This window comes from Trachemys scripta, chromosome 4 (assembly GCF_013100865.1).
Source record: "Trachemys scripta elegans isolate TJP31775 chromosome 4, CAS_Tse_1.0, whole genome shotgun sequence".
NCBI classification, from domain to species: domain Eukaryota; kingdom Metazoa; phylum Chordata; order Testudines; family Emydidae; genus Trachemys; species Trachemys scripta.
Genome location: NC_048301.1, coordinates 130,334,016 through 130,361,826, shown reverse-complemented (window position 1 = coordinate 130,361,826; position 27,811 = coordinate 130,334,016). Strand labels below are relative to the sequence as shown.

Sequence of the window (27,811 nt, the reverse complement as noted above, 5' to 3'; positions counted from 1 at the left end):
GCTGCCTGGAAGAGCGGTGCTGGACTGTGGCCACAAAGACTGTTTGTGCTGGCATTCCTGACCTGATCAGAAGCAGAGGAAGCACTAAAAATGAGGTAAGGGAGCCTCCTCTGATGAGATTTCCAGATCGAGACTCCAGTCTTGCAATGAGATGCTCCCAGGCAGCAGGTCCTTGCACCTACGCAGGGTCTGCATGCATCTCCATGCAGGTTCTGTGCCTCCTTCTGCCACCTCAAGGGTTTGGAGGAGACAGAATCGGTTGAGATGCTTTTCTTTGTCTCCTGCTGCTCACCAGCCCACGCTCCCACATCCATGAGGAAGGCCTGAGCCAGCTCTGAATTTTGCAGCACGGGTAAGAAGCCTCTAAGAGTTCAACTGTTCCTCCCAGCTCCCCACCTCTCCAGACCTCTCTGCGCTCAGAATCTATTAGCGCCGGACGTTCTCACGAGTTGTTTAGTGCTCTCTGGTTTGGGGTGGGCTGGAAGTGCCACGAGAATGGCTTCCCAGGGGATATTTCAATCCTGCCAAGAACACACAGGCACCAACAATTACAAAACCCACAACAGGATAATAGTTTGACTTGCACCAGCCTTTTCCATCTGAGGATCTCAAAGCACTTTTTGGCAAGGAAGCTTGGGCTGGTGGATAGTGCCCAGGGTTTGTACTCAAGAGGTCTGGGTTTACATCCCAGACTCCCTGAGTGGCTTAGGTAAGTCACTTAGAATGGGCTTTTCAAAGGGATTTAAAGAAAAAAGTAGGCCCACTCCCACTGAAAATCAATGGTGTTTAGGTGCCTAACTCCCTTAGGCCCCACTGAAAATTCCAACCATAAGGTCTTAGTACCACAACATGGCAACAATAATACTTCTTCTCTTAGGAGGCAAAGTGCTGTCTCTCACTATGTGCAGTGCCTAGCACAATTGGGCCCTGATCTTATCCTGAGCCTTGAGGTGCTACTGTAATATAAACCATTATTATGAATAAGAACTTTACAAATATTTATTAACCTTGTGACAGCTTAGTTCCCCAATCTATAAAATGCAGAAAACAGAGGCATGGTGAGGTTAAAGGAAAAATACGTTAGGTTTGTACCTGCTTTTTGTTTCTTTATAAAGAAGCCTGGAAGGCTCCCTAAAAAGGGGAGAGCAGTTGCTTTGTTTTTTACATTTCCCTGTTTTTCCTGGAAGTCTCCATGGATGACTAGAGAACTGGTGGTGACAAGGGAGAGAAATCTGATTATCAGAAAAGACAGAAGTGTTGAATAAATATTTCTGTTCTGTATTTGGGAAAAGAAAGAGATGATGTAGCTGCATCACATGATAACACTCTTTCCATTCCACTGGTATCTCATAAGGATGCTAAACAACAGCTATTAAAATTAGACATTTTTAAATCAGCAGGCCCAGATAACTTGCATCCAAGAATTTGAAAAGAGCTGGCTGAGGAGCTTGCAGGACCGTTAGTGTTGATTTTCAATAAGTTTTGGGGAAGTTCCAGAAGATGGGAAGAAAGCCTTAACATTGTGCCAATTTAAAAAAAAAAATGACCTGGATAATTGTAGGCATATCAGCATGACGTAGATCCTGGGCAAGATAATGAAGTTGCTGATATGAGACTCGATTAATAAAAAATTAAAGGAGGGCAATCTATTAATGCAAATATCTCCTTTGGATGAGATTACAAGTTTGGTTGATCTCATATGTGAGAGTTCTGTAAGGCATTTGACGTGGTACCACACAACAACTAAAAAGATATAAAATTAATATGAGACAAGGTGGGTGAGGGAATCTCTTATTGGACTTCAGTTGGTCTCACCAATAAAAGATATTATTTCATCCATCTTGTCTCTCTAAAATCCTGGGACTGACATGACTACAACAACACTGCATACATAAAATTAACATGGCACATGTTGAATAGGTTAAAAGCTGGCTAACTGGTAGGTCTCAAAATGTAACTGCAAACGGTGAATGATTGTTGAAAAAGATGTGTTTCTAGTGGGTTCCCTCAGGGATCGGTTCTTTTCCCTATGCAGTTTAACACTTTTTTATCAATGACCTGGAAGAAAACATAAAATCATCACTGATCATGTTTGCAGATGACACAAAAATTGGGGGAGGGGTAAATAAGGAAGTGGACAGGCCACTGATACAGAGCGACCTGGATTGTTTGGTAAGCTGGGAACAAACAAGCAAACAATATGAGTTTTAATATGGCTAAATGTAAATGTATCCGTCTAGGAACAAAGAATGTGGGCCATAGATATAGGATAGGGGGCTCTACCCTGGGAAGCAGTGACTGAAAAAGCTTTGGGGGTCGGGGTGAACATGAGCACACAGTGTAATGCTGTGGCCGAAAGTGCTAATGCCATCCTGGGATGCACAAACAGGGGAATCTCAAGTAGGAGCAGAGAGGTTATTTCACCTCTGTGAATGGCACCGCTGGGATCCTGTGTCCAGGTCTGGTGCCCACAATTCAAGAAGGATGTTGATAAATTGGAAACAGTTCAGAGAAGAGCCGCGAGAATGATGAAAGGATTAGAAAACCTGCCTAATAGTGATAGACACAAAGAGCTCAATCTATTTAGCTTAACAAAGAGAAGGTTAAGGGCTGACTTGATGACAGTTTATAAGCACCTGCATGGGGGGGGAATATTTAATAATGGGCTCTTCAATCTAGCAGAGAAAGGTCTAACATGATCCGATGGCTGGAATTTGAAGGTAGACAAATTCAGGCTGGAGATAAGGCATTACTTTCTCTCAGTGTTAAAAATGTATCATTGGAATAACTTACCAAGGGTCATGGTGGATTTTTCATCAGACAATTTTTAAATAAAGATTGGATATTTTTCTAGAAGATCTGCTCTAGGAATTATTTTGAGAAGTTCTCTAGCCTCTAGTTATATAGGAGGTCTGACTAGATTATCACAGTGGCCCATCTGTCCTTGGAATCTATGAATTACAAGTGAGAGAAGGAGCGATTTTATTCAGACTGCTTAACATTGTGCTTTTAGTGATACATGTTTACCTCAAGTATCAGAGGGGTAGCCATGTTAGTCTGGAGCTGTAAAAAGCAACAGAGAGTCCTGTGGCACCTTTAAGACTAACAGATGTATTGGAGCATAAGCGTTCGTGGGTGAATACCCACTTCGTCAGACGCATGTAATCATGCATGTTTACTTCAAACACCTAAGAAACAGTTGGGAGAAAACTCTTATGAAAGATTCAGAATTAAGGGCTGAGAGCACTTTCAGTCTAATCTCTGAGTACTCCAAGGAGACTCCCAGCAAAACTTGGCATTTCTGATACTTCTCATGTAAAGATTTGGGTTGGAAATGAAATTTTTTCCCGTGAAAATTTTTGACTAAACCATTTGCTGTCACACATTTTTTTTGAAATTTTTTCAGTTTCAATCAAAAAGCCATTTTTCTGTGAAACAATCTTTGTAAACTAAAATTTGATTATGAGTTCTAATAAAACAAAAGAAAGTAGAAATTGGGGGGAAATAATTTAAAAAAACCCACTGTTAGATCAAAGCCCCTCACAAAAAACATAAAAGGCTGAAACTCATTTTTCCTTTTTGGAGGTTACCTTTAAGTGACTTATCCAAGACCACATAGTGAGTCACTGGCTGTGCCAGGAGTCGATGACTGCGTTATTCAGGAGGTCAAACAAAATGATCTAGAATAGATAATGGGCCCTTCTGGGCTTGTAATCTAGAAGTAAACTGTGCCCTGTGCCCCATCGCAGTGCTAGAACCTCTAACCCAGTTCTTCTCTCTGTAAAGTAACCAGACTTTTGTGAACTTCTGTAGTAAGGGTTTGTGGTTTCATAGGCTGTTTCTGCAGTGGTTCCGCCGTGCCTGCTCCGAAGCTGTTGGTTCCCCTGGGGACGGATGATTAGTCGGGGATGGTTTCTGGGGTGTCCCTTCCGAGGGTTGTGGTGGCAAACTGCTCCAGACACGAAAAAGGCTCCTGTTCTGATAATACAGTGAAGTGTCCCCAGTGAGGTGAATCTTACTGGAATCTTACTCCAGGAACCGTCTAGAATGCACGTGCCTTAACCAATGCCCCATGTTAGCATTTCCCCTCCCAGTGGGTTGTTTTAGGCCTTGTCTACACATAAAACTTAGGTCGACCTAGCTGTGTCTCTCAGGGCTGTGAAATAGTTCATGCCCTGACGTAGTTCATAGAATCATAGAAGATTAGGGTTGGAAGGGGCCTCAGGAGGTCATCTAGTCCAACCCCCTGCTCAAAGGAGGACCAACACCAACTCAATCAACTAAGTTCACCTAACCCCCAGTGTAGACACAGCTAGGTCAATGGAAGGATTCTGCTGTCAACCTAGCTAGCTACTGCCTCGCAGAGAGGTAGATTAACTACATCAACACTGATGTAGGAAGTGTTTACGTTATGGTGCTACGGGCGCACAACTGGAGCACTGTAGCTCTGCCATTGTAGCAGCTGTAGTGTAGGCACACCCTTAGCTTTCCCATTGCATTTTTATTATTGTTGTGTTGGTGGCTGCCAGGAAGCATGTCTTTGATCCGTGGGCAATCACGGACCTCCTTGAAGCCAATGGGTATGTAGCTACCTTCTGTTCAGGCTAATAGAGGGAGCAATTAAATACCCTTTGTTTAGTGATAGCTGAAGCAATAGAAGCCACTACTTAAGGCACTGACCAGCATGGCAAGGCCTGAGCTAAGCCACACAGCTGAGGGGTTTCCCTGAAGACTGATTGCAAGCACAGGGGCTGGGACATTGATGTTGGTTACAGCTGCATGTATGTGAAAGGAATGAGAAAGCAGGGAGAAGATGAGCAGACGGCGAGCGGCACAATAGGAGTGTGGCCCTGGGAGAAAGCTGAGAGAGAGGACAGCTTTTGGGCAGAGTGCTGGCTGGAGGGGCAGGTGTGGAAATTCTGAGCAAGGAACATTGCCTGCTGCTGTTTGTTCCTGCAGTGTTCAGGAGAACAGGGGTCTGTGCATTCTTAGTAAGCAAACAGGATTGCACTAAAGAATATAACTGACTCGTAGCATCAGTTTTTCCTCTTATTGGAAACAACCCTTACCCAGCAAGGCCTCAGGTGCTGGCTAATGGCTCAGACCAAAGGGAAACCATTATAATAAGGAAGATGATGTCTAATCTCCATCTAAAGCAGCTGCAGTTTGGGAGAAAATCCCCCATCCAGCCCCTGCACACACGACGAGGCTCTGCTCTCCTCCTCTCCTTCCTGGGCTGGATATATTTTTGTAGGGGCCTTTGGTGAGGTTATACTTGGGAGTCCCTTCCCCTCTTGCTGAGACCAGGCACAGGTAGCAGAGCACAGCTCAGTAAATGTGAATAGCAGCGGACTCCACAATTCCATGGTAAATGGGGGATCATGACCCCCCTGTCAGCTTTTGCCTCTCTCCTTCCCCACCCCCACCCTGTCTCTGCCCACAGAAGCGCTTGCAGGAGGGGAGTCAGGGCTTTGCAGAAGTGCCACAGTGCAGTGGATTATGGGAGGAGAATCTCAGGTGGCTTCTCCTGCCCAGGCTCTGGCAGGAGAAGGGGAGATTGGGTTGGGTGGGAGCTAAGGGGGCAGCTGACTGTGCCATTCCTGGTCCCTTTTCCCCGCGGATAGGTGTGTGGGTCTGCACTGGATGTTTCCACCCCCTACAATGTCTCATCATTGCTGCCAGTGTCTCAGCCCCACCAATGGTGGCCACAGCGCAGGTAGGGCTCTCCGGCCCACCGACATTTTACCCTAACAGAGAAGGTCTACGCAACACAGTGATAAGGTCTTGTCTACACTAGGGCTCCTGCAGTTGGCTTTTGGCTCCCCCTGGAGGCAGCCCGGGTGGGAAGTGTGGCGCAAAAAAAATCCCATTGCAGAGCAAGCTTGAGGGATTCTGGAAGGAAGGAATCAGGGTTGGAATAAGAGATTTCCAGCCTCCGCAGAAATCTCGTGGGGGCTGGCTCCAACATCTCAGCGCCAAGACAAGGAGGAAGATGGCCGCTGTGCTCCTCAGTTCTCATCAGCCCTGGGATCCTGTCTGAGGTGCCAGCAGCTGGGTGTGGAGTGCAGGGAGGCTGAAGGGAAAGGAAAAGCACAGGCTGGTAGCTCTCTCTACCCCTTGTGAAAAGTTGGCTTCAAAGAGCTGCCAACCACTTGCTGGGTGGGTTGTGTCCTCAGCCCAGCTCCTTCCAGGGTGATCACGTGGTCCAGTTAAGCAGGCTGGCTGGCTCTTTGGATTTCATTCTCAGCGTGACCAGGCCCGGGGACTTGTAGTCGTTGTCCGGCGGGGGCTCAAAGCTGTGGCTGCTGAGGGAAGGGGGGAAGCCGTGGATGGAGTACAGGTTGTTGATCCCAGGGTGGTGGTTGGGAGAACCAGGGATGCCCATGAATCCGGCAATGTTCCCATGGGAATGTGGGTATGGAGACACACAGGGGGAAGGGATGCTCTCGGGGGGCATGAGGCAGGGGCCTGCAGGGCTCCCTGATCCTGTGCTCGGCCACAGGTTATTCTGCAGCTGAAACAAGGGAAAACAGACAGATGAGGCTGGGTTAGCAGCTACTGGTCAGGAGGGAGCGCTGTCCTTCCTGCATTCCTGCTGCAGGAGTGGCATGCAGCTGAGTGCAAATCAGAATTTCCATCCCGGGGCGGGGGAATTCCTCTGTTCAACATCCCAATTTAATCTTGAACTGACCCCAAACGAAACGTTCTATTTCCGTTTTCCTAACGACCATTGAAATTTCGAGTCGGAAGTGTCAAAATGAGTCCATTCAACATTAAACTGTATTCCCGTGTGGGGTGCATTGCCTCTTGGGCTTTGTCATTTGGTTCTGAGGATGACCCCGGTCTCTCCTGGATGGACTACATTTCACATGATACCACTCCACCAGTGGGGAGAAAGTGTGGTATCATGGGAGACTGTGCAGGGGTGTATACCCCCTCCTGGCTTTAAAAGGGTTAATGTGCGCCTCAAAGGCCAATTAACCCATCTGGCTGCACCTGCAGGGTGGGCTGGGCCTTATTTAAGATGAAGCCCAGCTGGGGATGGAGCTGGGTGGTAACTAAAGAGAGGAAGCCCAGATCAGAAGGGGCAGCAGGGTGAGAGGGAAGAACTGTGCGGTCACTCCCTGGGATTCGAGTGGGGAGAGACTGGAGAGTCAAGAAGGAAGCCCAGAGGGGAAGAGTTGCCCCTGGGATCCCCTCCTGCTAGGAGGACGAGAGATATAGGGAGCAGGCACAGGGGTGTAGCAGGCTCTGGTGATGAGCCCTGATAAAGGGGCAGGAGATCTGGACTTCCAGGGGTTGAGCCCAGGGAGGCTCAGAGGAACTGAGCAAGGGAAACTTAGGAGGGATGGAAGGTCAAGCCCAAGGAGGGCAGAATTTGGTTTAAGTTTGGGATTTATTGGGGGATTCCTGGGGAGAAGCCTGCCCTGACCGAAGGGTGACTTTAGAGAGGCTGTGGGAGAGGCCAGCTGACAGGCTACAGTAGGATGAACTCCAGAAGGCAGCAGCAAGGAGTCTGAAGGAGCAGACCTTGGCTGCTGGGATAGGGTCCCTGGACAGGAACCCAGCATAGAAAGTGGGCTTGGGCTTCCCCCACCAGTCACTGGGGAAGGTGGGGAAGCCCCTGAGAAGGGGATATAGATTCCAGGAAGCCCTGAGAAAAGGGTGTATACACCACGTGGCCCAGAGTTGGGAGCCAAAGGCCTTTTGTAATGACATTGGACTGTCCTGTGTTGAATTTTCTGTTCCCCTGGAAAGGGTGGAATTAAAATGTGACCTGGCTGGAGGGCAGAGCTGAGAGAAGACAGACCCTGCAGGACTAAAGTGACTCTCGGCAGAGGCGCTAGAGGGAAAAGCACTGCTACACCATTCCCAGCCACGAGGGGGCGCTCCAGGGGCGAGTTGACTCTTCTACAGAGATGTCATCTGGCCAGGAAACCTGGCCCATAGAAGAGCATGGGGCATCAGGCCTTCTAACTACAACTCCCATGAGGCAATGCCCCACAATAGGGAAATGCTGTTTCATGTTGAATTGACTCCAAATAATTTGTCTCTGTTTTTCTTAACCAAAAAATCCAAAAATTTCAGCAAAAAACAAAATGTCCCTGAGGAAAATGTCAATGTTGTGGAAACAGCATTTTCCATCGATAAATTGTTCGGAGGGAAAAGGGGCTGTCCATAAATCACACAGTAAGGGGTGGATGGGTCCTTAATTTTCCTCATTTGTTTCAGTTTTGCAAAATGTTACAAGGGCTGGGTGGGTCTCGAAAATTCCCAAAAAAGGTGTTACGTAATTTATGGACGTAATTGAGGTCTGGCGTTCCCAAGGCATAGGAGAGCCCCAGGGATAACAGCTGCAAGGAGCGGTGGGTTCCTTGCTACATAACTCCCAGTGCCAGAGCTGCACATTCTTCTGCCCTGGAACATAAGACCCGAACCTGTGAGTGCTCTTAACTCCCACCAACTTTGTGTGATCAGGCACCTAATGAGAGGGCAGAGAGCAGAAATCTTAAAGGATCCACTAATTACTGAGTGAAATTCAATGGTCTTAAGTGGCCAAGTACTCAGTCAGCACCGTCTTTCCAATGCCCCAGAGTTCTGGTGTGTTTGGATACATGCATTTGGCACTAGAAAGCTAGGGGGTCACTAGTGAAATTGATCATGTCCACGCTGTCTGGGGCTCCAGAGAAAAATGACCACACTCCCAAAGTCCTGCTCCAGCATGCACAGGGGTTAGTGTAAAATCTGGGATGGAATTTCTGAGAGGGGCCAGAATTCTCTTTAGTTGACTCTGGCCAGGAGCACTGGGGGACAAGGGAAGTGTCCCCAGGGCTTTAGAAAATAGAGCTATGCCAGTAACTGATTCTTTCTTTCTGTGGTTGTTACTGGTTAGTTGGCTGAACTGAAAAACAAAACTAAAAAATCGTTTGGGGTCAAATGAAACATTTTGTTTCATTTTGAGGTTGTTGTTTTTTTTACCTTTTAGAATAATGAATACAACTAAAATTCGAAACAAAAAGTCATTTTGCATCAAAGAAATTTCATTTGAAAAATGTTGAAATGAAACGTTTGGACTTTTTCTGAAGGGTTTGTTTGTTTTTTCTGACTGAAACAATTCGGTGAATTCGATACAAAATGATTCGGTCCACCTGAATCTGCATTTTTCAGCAAAAAAAAATGTTTAGTCTGGAAAAATTTCTCCCAGCTGTCTTAGAAATATGAAGGGTGAATGTGAAGGCAGCACCAAATTGGGTATTCTACTGTGTTTATCTCTGGTCTGTGGGGCCAGGTGCTTAGGGGGTTATTGGGGCAGTGTGAGATTCCCTGGTGAAGCGATGCAAAAGGCTTGGAAATGGGGCATAATATGCTGTAGCTCTGATCTGCTGCATTATTCTCCCTTGTCTTCTCATTTACATGGTGCCAATCTGAAGTAACTGCATTGACTTGAGTGGAGCTAATCTAGATTTACGCCCATGGATGTGAAATCCTAATTTGGCCCAACATGTTCTGATGGGGGTGAGGTCTGGCCACTGTTCCTGATTCTGTCTCAGTACCTGAGGGTAGTTTTCAGCCCTGGGCAGGACAGAGATGTCGTAGGTGGCTGCAAAGGGATTTCTTGCCTCCTGGATTTTCCCATAACGTTCCCGTTTCCGCCACTTTGCTCTCCGGTTCTGGAACCAAACCTGGGGGAACAGTGCAAATCCCAGATGACCTGAGACTGTCAATCAACACAGAGATGCTGAAACAGTCAAGAGTCAGACCCAGCAGGGACCCAACTGAAAGTGATCAAGTTTAGACCTACTAAGACCTTACAGGGGGAAGGAGACTGGAGACATCCAAGGAATATGGGGCTTATGTTGATGTGTGGCTGGGCCTTACAGGGCACTGCAGTGTCTGGGGGTTCCACTGGCATATGGGGTATGGTGTAGCAGACTCTGCCACTTTATTAGCACAAAGTTTCCTTTGGCTGGTAAGTGGGTTTAGGGGACCCTGCAGTGGAATGTGGGGTACTCACATGCATTGGTTCCTATCTGAGTTATAAATGGGTCCATATGGTAGATGTGATTTTAGCAAGGGGATGAAGGCCCTGGCAGGGTGAGCACTGGGCAAGCTTCCATCTGCCAGTGCACCTTGGTCCTCGCCTGGCACCGTGACTGCCCCATCCCTATTGCTCTCATTTATGGAGACCATTCGGCGCTCGAGATTCTGTGGTGGTCTCCTGGTTTCATTTCTGGTCCTCACTCGGGGTTGGCACAACACCACTAAACACATTTCCACTCTGGCCTGACGAAAGGATTAAGCCCAAATCTTACCTTGGCCCAGATGAAACCAGCTAGCCCCAGAAAGTTACCTTCCATTGTGATGTTGGTGATGGGGAGTACAAGCCCCACACCAGGCAAGAAGGGGTTTAAGGAGCAGCTTTGGCCTAGCCATGCCAACCGTGGAGGTGAGGAGCCTTACAAGGGAAAAGCCCAGTTGAGAAGGGCCAAGCTCAGGGAGGTGAATGGATCTCTCCCCACTAGCTCCCTGCAAGAAGCATCGCGGAGCCAAAGCTGGCAGAGGGTTACTGCAAACGCTGCCCGGAGGATGCTGAGCAGGGCTATGGCTCATCCAGTATCCCCCCAGAGGAGGGAGACCAGAGATGTATTTGGGCTATTTTTGCATTGTGTCTGTCTTATGTTACTGTTCTTCCCAGGGCTGAGGGAAAAGGCCTAGACACGGGCCACAGTAGGAAGAAGTCTGAGGAAGAAGGAAGAGGTCAGAAGAAGCCGATCGTAGTCATCTGCTACAGAGGCCTGGGCTGGAACCCAGGCTAGAGGTAGGGGAATCCAGTCTCTATAGGTCACCATGGAAAGGCCTGGTGAAGGCCCTGGGCAAGGGTCATAGTGGGCCTAGAGTCGGTCTGGAGCCCTGGCACAAGGCGGCTGGACTGTTTTATTGGACCGGTCTCCCCCTTAACTCAGAAGGGGTGAGACTAGAAATTGATCTGGCTGGAGGGCTGAGTCACGGGACCAAGGGCCACCAGCAGACCTGAATGGCTGGTCAGTGAGGCTACAGAGAGGCAGGGCTGGGTCTGGCTTTTTTGCCACCCCAGGCAAAAAAGCCTCCCGTGGCCCCCCTCCAGCGCGGCAGCGAGCCTGGCCGGGGCTCCGCTCTCCCCGGCGGCCAGAGCGCCAGGAGGAGGGCGGCGAGCCTGGCCGGGGCTCTGCTCTCCCCGGCGGCCAGAGTGCCGGGGGGAGGGCGGCGAGCCCGCTGTGGCTCCGCTCTCCCTGGCGGCCGGAGCCGGAGCACCGCGCCGCTCCCCTCCAGGTGCCACCCCAAGCACAAGCTTGGTGGGCTGGTGCCTGGAGCCGGCCCTGCAGAGAGGGAAAACCCAGCAACATCAGATCCAGACACAAGGCAACGCACTGGCTGGTGAGTCAATTTGTCAACTGTTCCTTTAAGAGCGTGCACTGTGAGCAGCGGTTTGATACCGAGGCATGGAGCCCTCCATCTCATGGCCAGCAGATCCAATGCTGTGCAGGTCGGCAGTGTCTGAAAGCCTTTACCACGACGTGTCTGCTGGCTGTCGGTCCAGTTCCTAGCTGACAGGCGTCTACAGCACACAAGGAGCCCTAGTGATACTGTCGCTGTCTTGTCCCCTTGTTGGCAGTCTCAGAGTTGCCCAGGATTGAATGGATCATGGAGAGACAACAGCAGAAGGGTTGGTCCCTCCAGTTCATGGCTGAGGCTCATCTGTCAGATGGAGTTTGAAGCAAGCTTATGCTTGATGTACCTGCTCTCTGGATAACAAAAGGACTTCAGTCTCCAGGGGTGTCTGCCTTTTAACTGGCACTGAAATCACCTTAAGAAACAACAGCAGACAGGGGAAAGACCTCCTTTCTCTCCCATAACATACAGAGCACAGGTTGCTGGGGTGACTACTTATTTTTATATCCTCATTATGGCCTTGTCTACGCCTACACATTAAGTTCACCTAGTTCCATCGCTCAGGGCAGTGAAAAAATGTCACCCCTGATGTGACATAATTAGCTTGATCTGACCCTCACTGTAGACGCAACGAGGTTGATGGAAGAATTCTTCTGTCCACCTAGCTACTCCCTTGCAGAGAGGTGAATTAATTACAGGGCACGTCTTCACTACCCACCGGATCGGCGGGTAGCAATCGATCTATTGGGGATCGACTTATCGCATCTAGTGAAGACGCAATAAAATTGATCCCCGATGGCTCTGCTGTCGACTCCGGAAGTCCACCGCGGCAAGAGGTGGAAGCCGTCCTCACAGCCAGGTAAGTCGACCTAAAATACGCAACTTCAGCTACGCTATTCACGTAGCTGAAGTTGTGTATCTTAAGTCGACCCCCCTCTCCCTCCCCTCCCCCCCGTAGTGTAGACCTAGCCACAGTGATGGGAAAACTCTTCTGTGGGAAGCACCCACAACGCTGTAGTTTGGACACACCCTCTGGAAGTAGTCAGATGCTTCGTATGAATAGCTGCAGCCTACAGGCGGTTACCACACACACAACTTCCATTCATGCATTCCTGGGTCTCAGATTTCCCCAAGCTGCTTCTATTCTGATGTACTCCAGTATGTTAACAATGAGTATATTCACAGGGGTCTAGCCTCTGCCCGGAGGAACTAGCTGCGGGTTCTCCATCTGATGGTACAGGCATCACTGTCCTGGGATCCGGTGATGGAGCTAGCCTCAGAAGATGACTGCAGTTTGGTGATATCTAGCAAGAGGCTGGCAGCATTGTCTCTGGTGGGCTTTAGAGATGCTATGAAGTTTCAGTGGAGCTGTCTCAGGAGGTGCCTGTCTGAGGTTGCTAGCACTTTAGTACCACCTCAAATAACTGAATTAAGGGGAATTTCCCAAGATAGCGTTGTGGTTATCTTCATATGGGCTTGATGCAGGGAATCAATCTCTGGCCTTGGCTATGCAGAAGATCAGACTAGATGGTCATAACGGACTCTTCTGGGCTTAAAATCTGAGTCTGTATTTAGGAGGGCCTCTCCTTGGCTGACCTCTTTCTGACTCTTCACTTATATCACTAGCTGCAGCTCCGGGTGTTAGAGATGGATCCAAGCCCCAGTCTGGGATCCAGGTGTCCCTGAACCACTCAGATCCAGATTAGAACTTTCTAACTGGCCCCTAACTGTGTAATAGGCCAAACTAAAACCTTGGGACCAAATTCTGGGCCCTTTCAGATCTGGCCCCCCATGCCCATCTCACAATGCCCCTTTCCTTTAAACTCTACATCCATTTCTGCCCTGAGCTAGCAAGTCACTTCACCTCCCTGTGCCTCAATTTCCCCACCTATCAAATGGGATTAATGATACTGACCTCCTCTGTAAAGTGCTTTGAGGTCTCTAGATGAAAAGTGCTGTATAAAAGCTAGGAATTATTATTATTCTGTCCCCAAACCAAACAACCGCAGGCTCCTTTCCATCACACAGATGAGTAACACTGGCTCCAGTGCTTGCTTCAACTCTTTCCTTAGTCTCCTATGAAGGCTGCCACCAGGGGACACCACTAGCTTCTCCCCAGAACCCATCCCGCCTCAGAATGTGCTTTCCAGTGAACCCTGTAGCTGTGGCGGGCTGGGTGACAAAGTACATCCTGGTAGAGTCCCCGCATATGAGCACTGGCTCAGGCACAGTGGAATGTTCCATCTCCCTGTCTGCATCTCCGCTGACGGGACATTCTTCCTCACCCAGCATTACATTTGCAGACTGGCTCGTCCTCTGCAGTGATATTTAATAACCGGAGCGGTGAGGCTGCGTGGATTCCTGTCCAGATGTGTGTTTGTAGCTCTGAGCGCCAGTTTCTCCTGTTGCTTTCGATCATCACTTGCACTCACTTCATTTTGCACATTCCTGCGGGTGTTCCTGCAAGCCAACTTTTCTTGCTTTCCAACATGAGACTGAAACCACAGGCCAACACCTTTGGGGAGAGTTAACCCTGCTGATGTAAAGGGGGTGCCAGGGGAAAGACTGGGCTGCTCCAAGCTGTATGCCGAGGTCTCCTTCCATTCAGCGAAGGGATAAGTTATCCGCTCCAGTCCAGTCCCTATGCATGTCCTGGGGATGCCAGTGGTAGAAACCCTTTAGCTGGATTGAAAGGTGCTATATAAGTGCAAGATGGTGCTGTTATTAAAAGAAAGACATTGAATAAGAAGGCCAAGGCTTAAACTTTGTTTGCAGAGTTGTTGTAGCCATGTTGGTCCCAGGATATGAGAGAGACAAGGTGGATGAGGTGTAGCATCCTTTATTGGATGAACTTTTGTTGTTGAAAGAGACAAGCTTTTGAGCCACACAGAGTTCTTCTTCAGGTCTGGGAAATTTAATTATCACAGCTAAATACTGTACAAGATGGAACAGCTTGGTAAGCATAAGAATTTAACAGGTTGCAAGAGACCATTCAAGATGAAGTGGGCAATTAACACCTCTACAGTCACAGAACAAAAGAGGGTTAGTGAGTTACAGATTTTTGTAATGAGACATAAATTCCGTGTCCATAACTTTTAGCATCTTGCAAAGTTATGAATGTAAGCTCCCAGGCTTGTCTTTGGATGGTGGTGTGCAGGTTTGAGGACAAGGACTGAGAGGTCACCTATAGAGTGGTCGTTTTGTGAAAAGTATTCACCCATAGGTGACAGGGTGTGTTGTCTTTTATGATATTTCTGTGTGAGTTCATTCGAGAGCACAGTGATTGTCTGGTTTCATCCACTTAGTTGTTGAGGCATTTGATGCAACGGATGAGGTACACCCCAAGTTGTGATAGGCATATGAAGGACCCAGGGATTGGGGAGCAGGGGGGATTTATCATTGCAGCAGTAGAGATATGTCTGCAGGTTTTGCATCTGTTGTTATGACAGGGTCTAGTGCTGCTTTGACTTGGTGTGTCTTGGTCTGTGGGAAGCTTGCTTCTGATAGTGAGTTTGGTGAGTCTGCGGGGTTTGAAGCCAGAGGAGCGGGTTTAGAGAAGATTTCCTTCAGGATGTGGTCCCCATCGATTATGGGGTTGTAATTGTTTGACGATACCCTGTATGGGCTCCAGAAATTGGTCCAATAAAAGATATTATGGGGGTGGAATGTGGCAGAAGTTTAACAGCAGACACTACAGGAATGCTTCTTGGCCTTCTAGGAGAAGAAGTAAAGATGACTTTCATAGCCATCTGAAAACACAGGCGGACTTCAGGGAGACAGACTTGTATCTAGGTCCTGTACAACGCCGACCATTTCAGAAAATGAGATGATTGCTAGAGAAAGATTGGTTAGAATGTAATTATCTAGACTGGAATTTGCCCTGGACGCTGGGATTAACCACCCTCCTCTAGGCCAAAAAACCACAATGGGATATTTAATGAGCCCAAATGGCTGTGGCCCCTCAGTTTTCCAAAGCTGGCACTCCAGCAGCACATGCCCTATAGCACCAGGCTGGGTTTGTTACGGAGATAGAAGAAGGAACACCCACACTATGTAAGCATCTCTTGGCAATCTTCCAATCCAAGTACCAACCTGACCTGCCCCTGCTCGGCTTGTACATCCCAGGTGAAACTATTAGGAGGGAGGCAAAGATCACTGTGCTTTGTGGAAAGGACCTTGCAGAAATGACCCTGCCCATCTCTCATTCCCTTACCTGAACCCTGGCTTCTGTTAGGTCCGTCCTTAGTGCCAGCTGCTCTCTGGCATACACATCAGGGTAATGGGTTTTCTGGAAGACCTTCTCCAGCTCTTCCAGTTGGAAGGTGCTGAAGGTCGTCCTGTTCCTCCTCTTCTTGTTCTTGTTCTTGGATAGCTCCATGGTGTCAGTGAGCTCGGGGGAGATGTGCTCCCTCAAGCTGCCCAGAGATGCAGACGGGGAGCAGCTGAGATCAGGGGCTTCTTCCAGCGGGGCTCTGCAGTCTGTGGGCACAGGATGGTACTCCTGCCCTTTGGCACTTTTCTCTCTGGCTGCAGTGGGAACACACAGAGCAGTGGGTTAAACAATCACAGAGCCATACTGTTGCCTGCTGCCCCCACCCCTCAAGCATTGCTCTCTATGGATGTTCTAAACTATTCCGGACCCGGGAGCTTGGCTGGTGGCTCTGAATAGATTAATGCAGCACGTTTTTCCAAGTTCCCCATTAAACACTGAAACAGCACCACGGGTCTGGGGCGGGTGCCGAGAGATTAGGGCCTGTATTTCTGGGGGGAAATCTCCTCTGTGCCCCGTCAGGCAAAAATTAAGCACTCCTGGCAACTGAATGGCTCAGCCTTGGGGTGGCAGGGCTGGTGGATGAAATCACTAAAAGGGGGAAGACACACAAGGACAAAGAGTGGGTCCAAATCCATCTTGCCAACGATTGCAATATTTCCAGAGGGGAAAGACTACGCCTCTGCTGGGGTATAGATGAAAGCTCAGAGCCAGTGAGTGGGGCCTGGGTTTTCTCCTGGGGGAAGCCAATGAAGGGCTAGGTTTTACAACACCTTTTAGCGTAGCAGCCAGGGACTCAGGAGACCAGAGCTCAGTTCTCTGCTCTGCTACTGACCTCTGTGTGTGACCTCAGGCAAGTCAATCAACCCTGTGTCTCAGTTCCCCTTCTGTCAAATAGAGATAATAGCCCTTAAAGAGTGTGAGGCACTTGGGTACTAATGTGATGGGGGCCACGTATGTACCTAAAACAGAGAGAGAGAGTCTGTTACCTGCATTGGTTGCATTGGCCTAGAGCATGGTACATGTGTATCTCCTGTCAATTTAACAGATGAGATTAGAATTGAAAAAAGTACAGAGAAGGGCAACAGAAATGATTAGGGGATGGAAAAAGCTTCCACATGAGGAGAGATTAAAAAGACTGGGACTGTTCAGCTTAGAAAAGAAACGACTCAGGGGAGGATATGAGAGAGGTCTATAAAATCAGGAATGGTGTGGAAAGAGTGAATGGGAAAGTGTTATTTATCCCTGCACATAACACATGAACCAGGGGTCCCCCAATGAAATTAATAGGCTGCAGGTTTAAAAGGAAGTGCAATTCTTCACGCAATGCACAATCATTCTGTGAAAGTTGTTGCCGGGGGATGCTGTAAAGGCCAAAAGTATAACTGGATTAAAAAAAGAATTAGATATGTTCATGGAGGATCGGTCCATCAATGGCTATTAGCCAGGATGGGCAGGGATGCAACCCCATGCTCTGAATGTCCTTAGCCTCTTGTTTGCCAGAAGCTGGGAGTGGACCACGGGATGGATCACTATAATTGCCCTGTCTGTTCATTCCCTCTGAAGCACCTGGTGATGGCCACAGTCAGAAGACAGGGTACTGGGCTAGATGGACCATTGGTCTGACCCAGTACGGCTGTTCTTATGATTATAGGACAATTATTGATGCTGTTGTGATCCCCTTGCCTCCAACAGGAATTGAGGGCACACAGAACCATTCATTCTAGGGCTTGCCCAGCTGTCTGCTGCTGCAAAGGTCTCTGAGTCTTTAGCAGTGGGATGGGTGAGGGATACTGAAGCAGGAGGCCAGGGGTGTGAAATGAAGAGTAAAGAGGGGGGTAGGTGAGATGAATGGAGGCTAGGGAGCAGGATGAATTAGGCAGAGTGCACCTGCAGGGCCAGATCCTCAGTGGGTGTAAACCAGCAATAGTTTAAATGGAGTTGCACTTATTGACACCCACTGAGGGTCTGTCCTGAAGCACGGACAAGATGAGATTGTCCCAGCACGCCTACTGAGCTTCCTCCCACCCTTCCTCCATCTCCAGGCCAGTTGGACACAATATCTGTCTCACCACCGATGGAGCAATATCTTGCCTGGTGTGGCGGCAAACAGACATGCTGAACAACCCTGGTGCATGGCGATGACTCCATTCTTGCATGCCCTGGGTTTGCAGCCCCTGAACTACCACCATTGAAAAAGTGCTGGAGGCCAGGGGCTCCCCAAAGATCTAAATCTTTCTCCAGAAACTATTTGGAAAGAACTCCCCCATGAAAGCCATCCCAGCGCCTTTGAACAGCACCGCTCAGGGCAACCATTTCCCAGCCCAAATCAATTGTTTGAGGAATTGCCTTATAGAAAACAGCCCGTGGGGAATCTAGAGCAATATGTTTGTGCTGCGTTTTTCTCCCCACCCCGTGTCTGGAATTTGTACTGAAATGTGTTGGAGGGAATAAATCAGAGCACATACTGAAAGAGGAACTCGGGCTGCCTTTTCCAGCCGCAAGCCAGGAGCGTTCTCTTTCACACGGATTTGGCTGCCGACGGTGACAAGCAGAACACAAGAGGGAACCGCACCAGTGGGGAAGGTCTTCTAGGGCCAGCTCCTCGGCGGGTGGAAATTGGCTTCGTAGCCATCAGTGGAATGTTGTTGATTTTCGCCAGCCGAGGTCCTGGCTCTTGGTTAAAAGCAAAAGTCTAAAATACCAGCATGAAGGAGGCTGCAAAGGGGGCAGCAACCAGGCCTGCCCATTCCAGGGAAAGGCTGGTGTGTTGAAGAGTCAGGCCTGGAATGTCCTGGGTGCTGAATCTCGATGACTCCTCAATCCCTACCCTGTTACCAGTGTGGGCAGGCAAAGCTTTCTCAGGTTATCCGGGGCTCTCGGTGGGGTCTACCCTGAAGCTGCAATGCCAGCCCATTTAACGCACTTGGTGCCCTGTTTCATCAAGCTCTTCAGTGGCTGAGACATTTTACCCCATCAATGCCCCAGGGGAAAGGAGTTGCTAGGAAACTGCTTTCCTCTTTGCTGCTTTCCTCACACCTGGTTCAACTCACCTGCAGGCTATGACTTTCAGCAGGTGAAAATGGGGTAAAGGGGCCCAGGGAAGGAAGAGGCAGATGTGGAAGCCATGGAAATTGGGGCTGGGGATACACAGAGGAAGCCCTGGGGCTGAAGTTCCTGTCCTGGTTTCATTCTAGGGAAGATTTCCCTTCCTAACGGGATCCAGCCTTCTGGGGTTTCCTCTCCACACCATGGTCTCTTTCTCCAGCAGACAGGGCACCAGGGCACAGAGTTTTAACTGGCCTGTGCTTGCTTTCTTGATATTGGCCCTGATCCTGCACCACTGGGGGCAAATGGGGATTTGGGTCATGGGCTTCAGTGATGGCAGGATCGGGCCCAATATTCTTTGCTTATCTGGGTCTCGTATAGGTTGAATGGGGTAGACCCTGGCGCCTGTATAGACTGTATGGAATGGATCCTGTATGGATTGAATGGGAAGGACCCTGGATCCTGTATAGACTGTGTGGGACGGATCCTGTACACAGGGTCTGGTCTGGTGCCTGGTTCCTTCCTTGCGGACTATCCCTATTCCGTCCCAGTGGTTTGTTTTTTAGCTGGGCTCACATAGGACTCAGCCAAGGGAGGGGGTGCTGCAGGGTGGCCGCTGGCGCTAGGGTTAGCCGCAGAACGGTCTGTCTGAGCAGCTGGGAGCGAAGGGGCTGGAGAGAAAGTTCCTTTCAAATACCTGCTGGAAAGTGATGCCTTTAACTCCGAACCATCTAAGCAGAAAGTTTACCTTGAAATATTGCACGAGATTCATTTGAATTGACCCATTGTAGTCTCTTTCTGTCTTTTCTTGCCCCTCTTCCCTTCCCTTCTTTCCCCCTCCCATCGCTTCTCTCTTCCTTTCTTGGCTTGTCAGCCGGCTGGTTTGTTCGTTCCGTTCTCAGCACCCTACCCAAATTCCCATTTTATTCCTCAACAGAATTACAAAACAAGGCCACCCGAGAGTTTCTGGAGAATTAGACTGGCCTTCCAGGGTCCGAATTTACACCAGATCTAGAGTCGGGATCTTGCACCTAAACCTGAAAAGGGAAAGTCGACTCTTTTTTTTAACTTGATATCTTGAATCAATTTATAAAACTCAATGGATCGGAATTCGTGCACGCAACTCACCCAGCACCTTCCCTTTTTCTCCTTCCTCTTAACCGGTTTCTAATTCGAATCGGCTCCTTCTCTCCCCGGACTAGGAAGTGGGTTTATTTAGGGATTTTTTCCGCTTAATTAAACCAATTTGGGGTTTATCCCAACAGCCGAGTCTGAGTCAGTTTGTTTTGATTAATTCCCACCACGGGAAATGTTTTCTCTGGAGGTAGACAACAAGACACTTTAGAGATCTTTCTCTCTTTTCTCCACAGCTATGTTTATCTTGCTATTTCAAATAAATAGCTACAGATATAGCAATGAAAATAGATACCTGGGATGGATAAAAATAAAAATAACGGGTTTTCTCCATTTTATTTCCCAAGGTATCGACAGAGGCAAACATTCATGAGACAAAATTTAGCAATGCCCTTAGCTGAGATTCTATTTTTAAATTCAGAACGAGGGGATGACCCCCAACTGTTATGTAAAGAGATGGGAGATTGTTCTGTTGGGCAGGGAAAGATGCTTGGGCTGAACTGATCCCCAAAATTAGGTTCATACGGTGATGCCTCCCCCCACAAAATCTGGTCAACAAAATGATCCCGCCGTTTTTCTTCAGCTGCTTCTCTTTAACACGCATCCCATCTCCAAAAGACACCCTAAATCAATCAATCAATCAATCAATCGGCTGAAAGAAAAAGACAGGAAAGAGGAAGGGTAATAAAAAAATCACAGGCGAGGGAAGAAGTGGCTAGATCGTGCTAGAGATTTCTCCGTGTGTATTTTGATGGGCTATCTGACCCAGAAAAGACAGACGGGTTGTGAAGCTGGCAGGGTTAGCCGCTGGGGAACAACTGCACAATTGTTGGGTTAAAGTGGAAAAACTCAGAGACCATTATTCAAGGGATGGGGGCAAGAAAGAAACCCTTCCGCCGTGAGGGGCGGGGGGGAATGTGGTCAGCTGCACGGGAAATATGATACAGGCATGTATAGGCAGCCATCACCCCAGTATCTGGGCGCGTAAGAGACCTGCCCAGACCAGCCTGTGGACTAACCATGCATCAAACCTAGTCAATTTCACCTAGTAATGTTCTCTTGACTACTGAATTCCTTCCTAGCCAATTTCCTTCCTTGGCCAGAGCAAAAATCGGAGAGGGTTTTGTTTGTGTATGTCCCACGCAATCTCATGGGGAGCTGGGAAAATAAACGGAGCAGAAGTCATCAGGGACTAAATGATTTCTGCCCAGGACTCATGGGCCCTGGAGCTTCGTGTCTGACGTGCTAAATCCCTGGACAGCTGTAATTCCCCGACTTGCCTTTGTACCAAAGACGAGCAAGGAAGCCACCTCGCCTGAGAAAGATCAGCTTTGGGGAAGAGGGGGAGAGAATAAAGCAGGAAAGAGTCAAACTTTTTCAATCTCTCTCTCTTTCACTCCCTCACTTTAAATCGCTCGCTTGTCCCTCCGCACTGGAGGGCGCGTTTCTGCCCCCTCGGCCCCTCCTCAGCGGCGAACCCCAGAGAGCCTGAGCAGAAGATTCGCCTCTACCAGAAACTTCCCCCGTTTTCTTTTTAAAGGGGGAGCTGAGAACATGATTTGGGGCTCAGCACTGCGGCTGCTGGGTGAACCTCTGACTACAGCTGTCTCCTGATAGCGGGGAGGGGGCTGCCATTTTTCTTCCATTCAGAACTTTTCTCTTTCTCCCCCCCCCCTCTGTTTGTGGTACCTGTTTCCCCTTTCTCAGGGGCAGAGTTGTTTACACAGCCCGCTGCCTGCCAGTCTACAAGAGTCCGTCCATTCCAACTGCTTCTAATTAAGCTCCAACTATGTTTTTTATCAAGAGAGCTAGATTCAAAGGGCGCAGACATGAAGGGCCACGTAGTAAATAGTTTCCTACAGCTGACCCTGTCTCGCAGGGAAGGAAATCAAGGGCTAGGGATTGCCCCACATTTGGCTGTAAGAACTAAATATTTCAAGACAGTCCATTGGAGAAAGATTCCTCCCAGAATTTATGTTGTGCTTAGAGAAGCGAGAGGTCCTTTCATTGCAGGGCTGAGTTTTTAGTAATCCTCACCTAGGCTCATTTAGGAGGTAAGTGTCAGGGTGTTAAGTGAGTCTGATGAAAGAGAAGGGGAAAAGGACAGTAAAATGAAACAGATTTAGTGTGCACTTGGGATCAATGTGAAACACACAGCCAGAGAGCTGCTTCTCAGAGAAGTGCCCGTGACTATAAATCAGCGGATGGAAATATTTTCACTGAACCATTTTTCCCCCAACGAAAATTGATTTTTTTTAACTGAAACTAAAATGATCGTGGAAAATGTTAGTTTGGGTTAAAAGAAAGCTGCTTGCCCTCCCCCCCTCCCCCCATGAGAAACCAAGAACGGAAACTTTTGTTTTCAAATAACCTTTTTTTCAGTTTTTGCTTGATCAAAATAGGAAAAATCCCCCCAAATGATCAAATGAAATTAAAAATGTTTCGTTTTGCTAATTTTTTTGGTGAAAAAATATAGCATTTTTGACCAGCACTAATAGCTACCTAATCTATCTATCATTTGAGATTGATCGCTACGTATCTATATATGTATAGATAAATGCAAGTATGTGTATACAATAAAAGATCAAATCTAAATAAAATTCAGCCGGATCAATGACAGCATGTTGACTCTATAAACACGAACGAACCTCTTTGATTAGCGAAATTTCTGACTTTGCATGAGCCATACATTATTTTCAGCTGAAGAATTATTTATCACCTTACATATATTTGTTTGGCTTTAGACCGAGAGAGATTGAGGCTTAACAGAATTGTATGTGTAGTTGTGATATAAATATGGACAGACAATCCTACACGGAAATACATAATATATAGACGTACATAGAAGTTTTGAAATTAATTCAGCCACTGAAAAATTATTTCTAAATAACGGAGACGCAGAAACGGGAAGGGCTATAGCCAAAATATTGGCACTGCTCTTCCAAATGGGATTCGAATGTTCTCTGATTTGCGTGGATATCTTTTAGACGCACAAATGCTAGATCCTACAGCAAGTATCTCGTACTACGCGAGGAGGGAGTGTTGATTTGTGAAGTTTATAGCCCCTAGGTGAGCAGACAAAGCAAGGAGAAAACGCACAATGAAATGCTTGCTTCTCTGGCCCAAGGAACGGGGCTCTCCTCCCCAGCTTTACGGATCAGCGTGGGGACAATAAGCCCGAGCTGCATTTGTGTTTTGCAGGCTCTGGGGCCGCGGGGAGCGGCTCCTGCTCCTCCGTTTCGAGCCTGATAAATGAGCTTTAATGAAAGATTCAACAAATGCCCCGTTTTCTTCCTTTGATTTCAGCAGCGGGGCCAGGATCTATGACTGGGGCGCGGGGATGGGAAACGGGGCTTAAGTTCATCTGAAGGGAAAAGGATTTACATGTGGGGGAGGGAGGACTGTAGGAATGGCAGGTAGGGCAGGCTGGGTATACATGTGTGGGAACCCCAATAGCACTGACACACCTGACGCAATCCCAGGGCATTCCTTTCGGTAAGATGTAGAAGTATGATTTGATTTTATTACGCTGCATTTTCGCAGCGAGCTAACCGTTGGAACTCACTGCCACTTTAATAATAACAATGACTGATCATTAACCGTTGGAACTCACAGCCACTTTTTAACCACAACAGTAATTAATAAGTGGCAGTGAATTCCAGAGGTTATTTAAAGGTTTAAATGGAGTGATAGAATAACAATAACTGTATTGTTATGGTTGAAACTCATTGCTGATGTTTTGTTATTCGATTATTTTAACATCAGTGCAATAGTCATTGTTATAATTAATTAGCATTTGATTATTATTATACTGGATAATTATTTTAGCAGTGTAATATTTTGTTTGTTATTTCTTCTATTCTTATTTTCCTACTGTCATCAGCATCATCAAAGTTCATTGTGCTGGTAGGTATCATTATATTATCTGTTATTGTTTGTTGTTATTTGCCTTTTATTAGGTTGCATTGTTAGCATTAATGTCCATAGAGTATTATCCTTCATTTATAGAGAGTTTGTGTTTTATCAGTTTCAAGTCTGGTTATTTTTAAGAGCTAGGTATTAGTAAATAATAATAGGATAAAAACAATCCTATTCTAGATTAGATTATTATCCCCCAGCGGTGTGTTTTGGCTTGCACACTGGTAGGCTTGGATTCCACATTATCTAACGCTATAGATCACCAGGCATTAATATCCAGAATGGTTTTCAGGCCAAAGGATCCTAAGGGGCTTTGCAGATTTTCAAAGCATTCGAACGCCATTTAGTCGCCTTCCGTGTTTTAACCCCTCTCTGTCCGAATCCTCTTGGGCAGTAAACTGAGCGTATACATAGGGGGATTTTCAATAGCGCCCCAAATGCCAATTGTCCGGGGAAAAGACAAGGACACAAACGCGAGCTACGACTTGGCAGGACAGGAAAGTAGCTTCGCTTCGTGCGATTACCAAGAAGCGCGGAACTTTTACAAACTTTTACAACCTCAGCTTTTCCCATTCTTTATTTTCTGCACTGATTTCCCCCCATCTCTTTTTGCCCTGCTCGGCTCCTGAAACGACCCTCTTTGCTGGTGGAGAAAATCATTGTGCGATCCTCCCTTTGCATGGGGGGGGGGGGGGGGGGGGGGGAAGCAACGCCCGGGTTCACACAGGCTGCGGTGAAATCCTGACTGCATCGAAGCCGATGGTAAAAACCCCATTGACTCCAAGGAAGCCCGGATTTGACCCCATAAAGCTCCTCATTCCCATAGCCTTCAATAACAGCTTGCTTGCCTGAGCGAGGAAGATACAAGGGGGTTATTACACGGGATCAAAGGATGGAGCAATGTACATCCAGTCCCTTCCAACAGTTTTCAGTAGAAATTACAGGCAGTGTAACTTCTATGGATGTATAACATTCCTTTCTTATTTCTCCAGGTAAAGCCCGTACCAACACGGCTGGATTCCCAAAGAAGTCCGAACACCCACTCGCTTAACTTTGCCCCCTGTTTCATTGACTTCAATGGAACGATTCGCTAAATCTGACCCTGCGCCGCTGAAGTCAATGAGAACTTTGTGAATGACTGACACGGGGGCCGGGAGTGGCACTTTGTCCTATAATGGAGAGATTCTGCCCTCGCTGAAGTCAATGGCAAAACTCTCGGTTGATTTCACTGGGATCAGGATTTCACCCGTTGCGGGTAAAATTAAGCATGTGCGTTAAATGTTTGCGCGCAGGCGGCTGGTAGGAGCGCAATCCCTATTGAATTTCGATAATATTTGGCTGCATGATTTACGCAGCTTTGCAAATCGCAGATGATTATCATGATGATAATAAAACCCAGTATGTTCACACATCTATTGTTAAGCACAATTTTGATCATGGTGATACTTAACAGTGGAATAGTAAAGAATTTAGGCTAACCTGGGTGCTGCCCTGGGTCCATAAAACGAAAACTGACCTCTTGATATATTGATCTAGCTCATTTCTCCTTGTTAAATCATAGGCAACATTCAGTCACCAATAGACATGTCTCTCTTTTCCTTTGTTTCCCAATATACCTTTTGCCAAATTCAATATTGCAGCACATTGGGGGCGGAGGGGAACCTTTTGTGTCTATGACCGATTATTTTTTAAATCCAACAAATATGTAAACATTTAGATCGATAGATGAAAAGGAAAGAAAACTACCACCCAGCGATAGATAAATAGAATTAAATATAAAGATGAAGGAAAAAACTTTTCCAGCATATCAGGAAGGGCTTTTAAAAATTATTTTAGACATTTTAGAAAGTGAATTTTAAAACACACAAATAAAGAAATAAAAAAGAAACAGATGAGGAAAGGAGGGATATAATGTGAAGTCAGCACAATATGGAGAAAAAAAATACTTTTGCTTCAGTTCCTTCGATTTCTGATTACAGAATAAACGCCTGGACTGTATAGAAGCCAAATAGAAAGAGAGGGAAGGAAAGAGAGAAAAGAAAGAAGAATAATCAAGAAATAATATGTAAAATATCTTTCTTTGCTCTATGCAATGCTTTTTCTAAAATGTATATATTTTAAAAAATGGAGGAAGTTTGATCCCGTGAGGATTATAAAATTTGGTGCTTGCCAATGCTAAGGAGACTCGGCGGAGAACATAGCTCTCTTGGTTTTCCTGGAGTATTAGGGGGAATTTCTGTGAATTGTCAAACAACGTTTATTTTTCAGTTTTAACTTAAAATACTTCCCCTGTTTCTCTGTCACACATCCCCCCCATCCCCTTTCAAGCTAGAGGTGGAAATTTGCAATTTGTTCGGAGATCCCTTTGAAACCCCGACCTGGCAGCTCTGACTCAGGGTTGGCTTCAAGGGGAGATTTGCCTGAGGACTGCAGGATCGACCCTTTAACCGAATGAAATGGGGAGAAAACGGGACAGTTCTACCATGGGGGAGGGATGGGGCAGATCGCACATGTTCATTTGAGCTGCTTATTGCTCTAGAAAGCAATGAGAGAGAAGCGTAGAACCTTTGTATAGTGCCTGAAATACAATCACTTGGCTCCGAGGGAAAACGCGACGAGAAAGAAATAAGTATGCGGGGGTGTGGGGTGGGGGACATACAAGGAAAGGGGAAAAAAAGAAAGAGACGCACAAGAAATAAAGAACGAAAGAAAGAAACATACAAGGAAGGAGAGAGAGACAAGAACGAACGAACGGATGACAAGAAAGACAAGGAGACCGAGATAAGAAAGAAACACATACTGTACAAGAGAGAACGAGACAGACCTACAAGAAAGAAAAAATGAGAGGAAGAAACAGCTCAGGAAGGAGAGACAAGAAAGAAGGCAATAGAAGGAAGGAAAGAAAGACATACAAGAAGGAAAGAGAGAGAGAGAGAGAAGGGAAGCGCTATCCCAGGAAGGAAGGGGAGAGCGGAGAAACAGATGGCAATGCGTTTAATAAAAGCCTCTTCCAGCCCAGGAGTGGTTCTGTAACACTTTTCAGAGGGGTTGGTTAAGGTCACACAGTCCCCCTCTCGCCGAGTCCTGCTGCCCCAGCCCTGGCCCTCGGTGCCTGTGCGCAAGGCCACCTTGGCTCCCAGCACGGCCGTTCGTACCCACCCCTACCTATTCCTGCCCCCGGGAGGCCAGTGCAGGGCCCTGACCCCCCTTTACCTTCGGCCACGGCCTGGTAGAAAGCCTTCCCGTTGACAGACAGCGCGTGGTGGCTCGGGCTGGGGGACTCCAAGTATTTGTGGGCCGCTTTCTCCTGGTCTGGAGGGTAAGTGTCCGGGTAGCGGCCCGGCCTGGGGCTGAGCCGCTGCTGCTGCGGGGGAAGCGGGTGATGCTGAGGGGGGGTCGGTAGCTTCTGGTTGCCCTGGAAGATGCGCCGCTGCAGGCCTGGAGCTGGGGGGGCTTTGCCTGCGGGAGGTGGCGGGCGTGCTGTCGGGCAGAAGGAGAGGCAGCCCTGCGCCTCCATGGCTGGCAGATCACGGGGCTGCGGGGACCCAGCCGCGGCGCTGATTTTGAGCTCAGAGTGGGGAGGGATCGCAAACCCCCTCCCCCCAGAAAACCCGGCTCAGCCTGATTTAAACCACTAGGGATCCAGTCACGTGTGTCCCCCTCGAGTTTATTAACCCTCTAATCCCAGCCCAACCCCTTGGGCTAATACAGAGAGACCAGGACTCCCCCTGGGCCTGTCCTGCCTTCCCTATACAGCCCGGTGGTCCTTATTACAGCCCGCACGTGTGGGAACTCAATGCTCCACCGCTTTCCTGGGACTGGCTGGAAATGTGCGGCCCAGTCACCCACGCCGGGTCTGTCTTTGTTTAAACCTTCATCCCAGCACAGGAAAGCACCCAGAGCTCCCAGCAGCTCCCCCTTTCAAAGGGATCTGCTGAATTTGTCTGGAAGAGCTGGGTTGAGGGTCTCGTTATGGCTTTCTCTGGGCTTGTGTCAGCGGTTGGTGTTTTA

General features: G+C 47.9%; 1 protein-coding gene across 1 annotated transcript; it reads right to left on the bottom strand.

The window, feature by feature from the left end:
• Positions 1-5,979: 5,979 nt before the first annotated feature.
• Positions 5,980-27,317, bottom strand: ALX3 (ALX homeobox 3). The gene is made up of 4 exons (XM_034769707.1): positions 27,014-27,317; positions 15,644-15,957; positions 9,555-9,683; positions 5,980-6,514 (listed from the first exon to the last, which is right to left on the bottom strand). The coding sequence occupies exons 1-4, from the start codon at positions 27,315-27,317 to the stop codon at positions 6,197-6,199; spliced, it is 1,065 nt and encodes a 354-aa protein (XP_034625598.1). The 3' UTR covers positions 5,980-6,196.
• Positions 27,318-27,811: the final 494 nt, after the last annotated feature.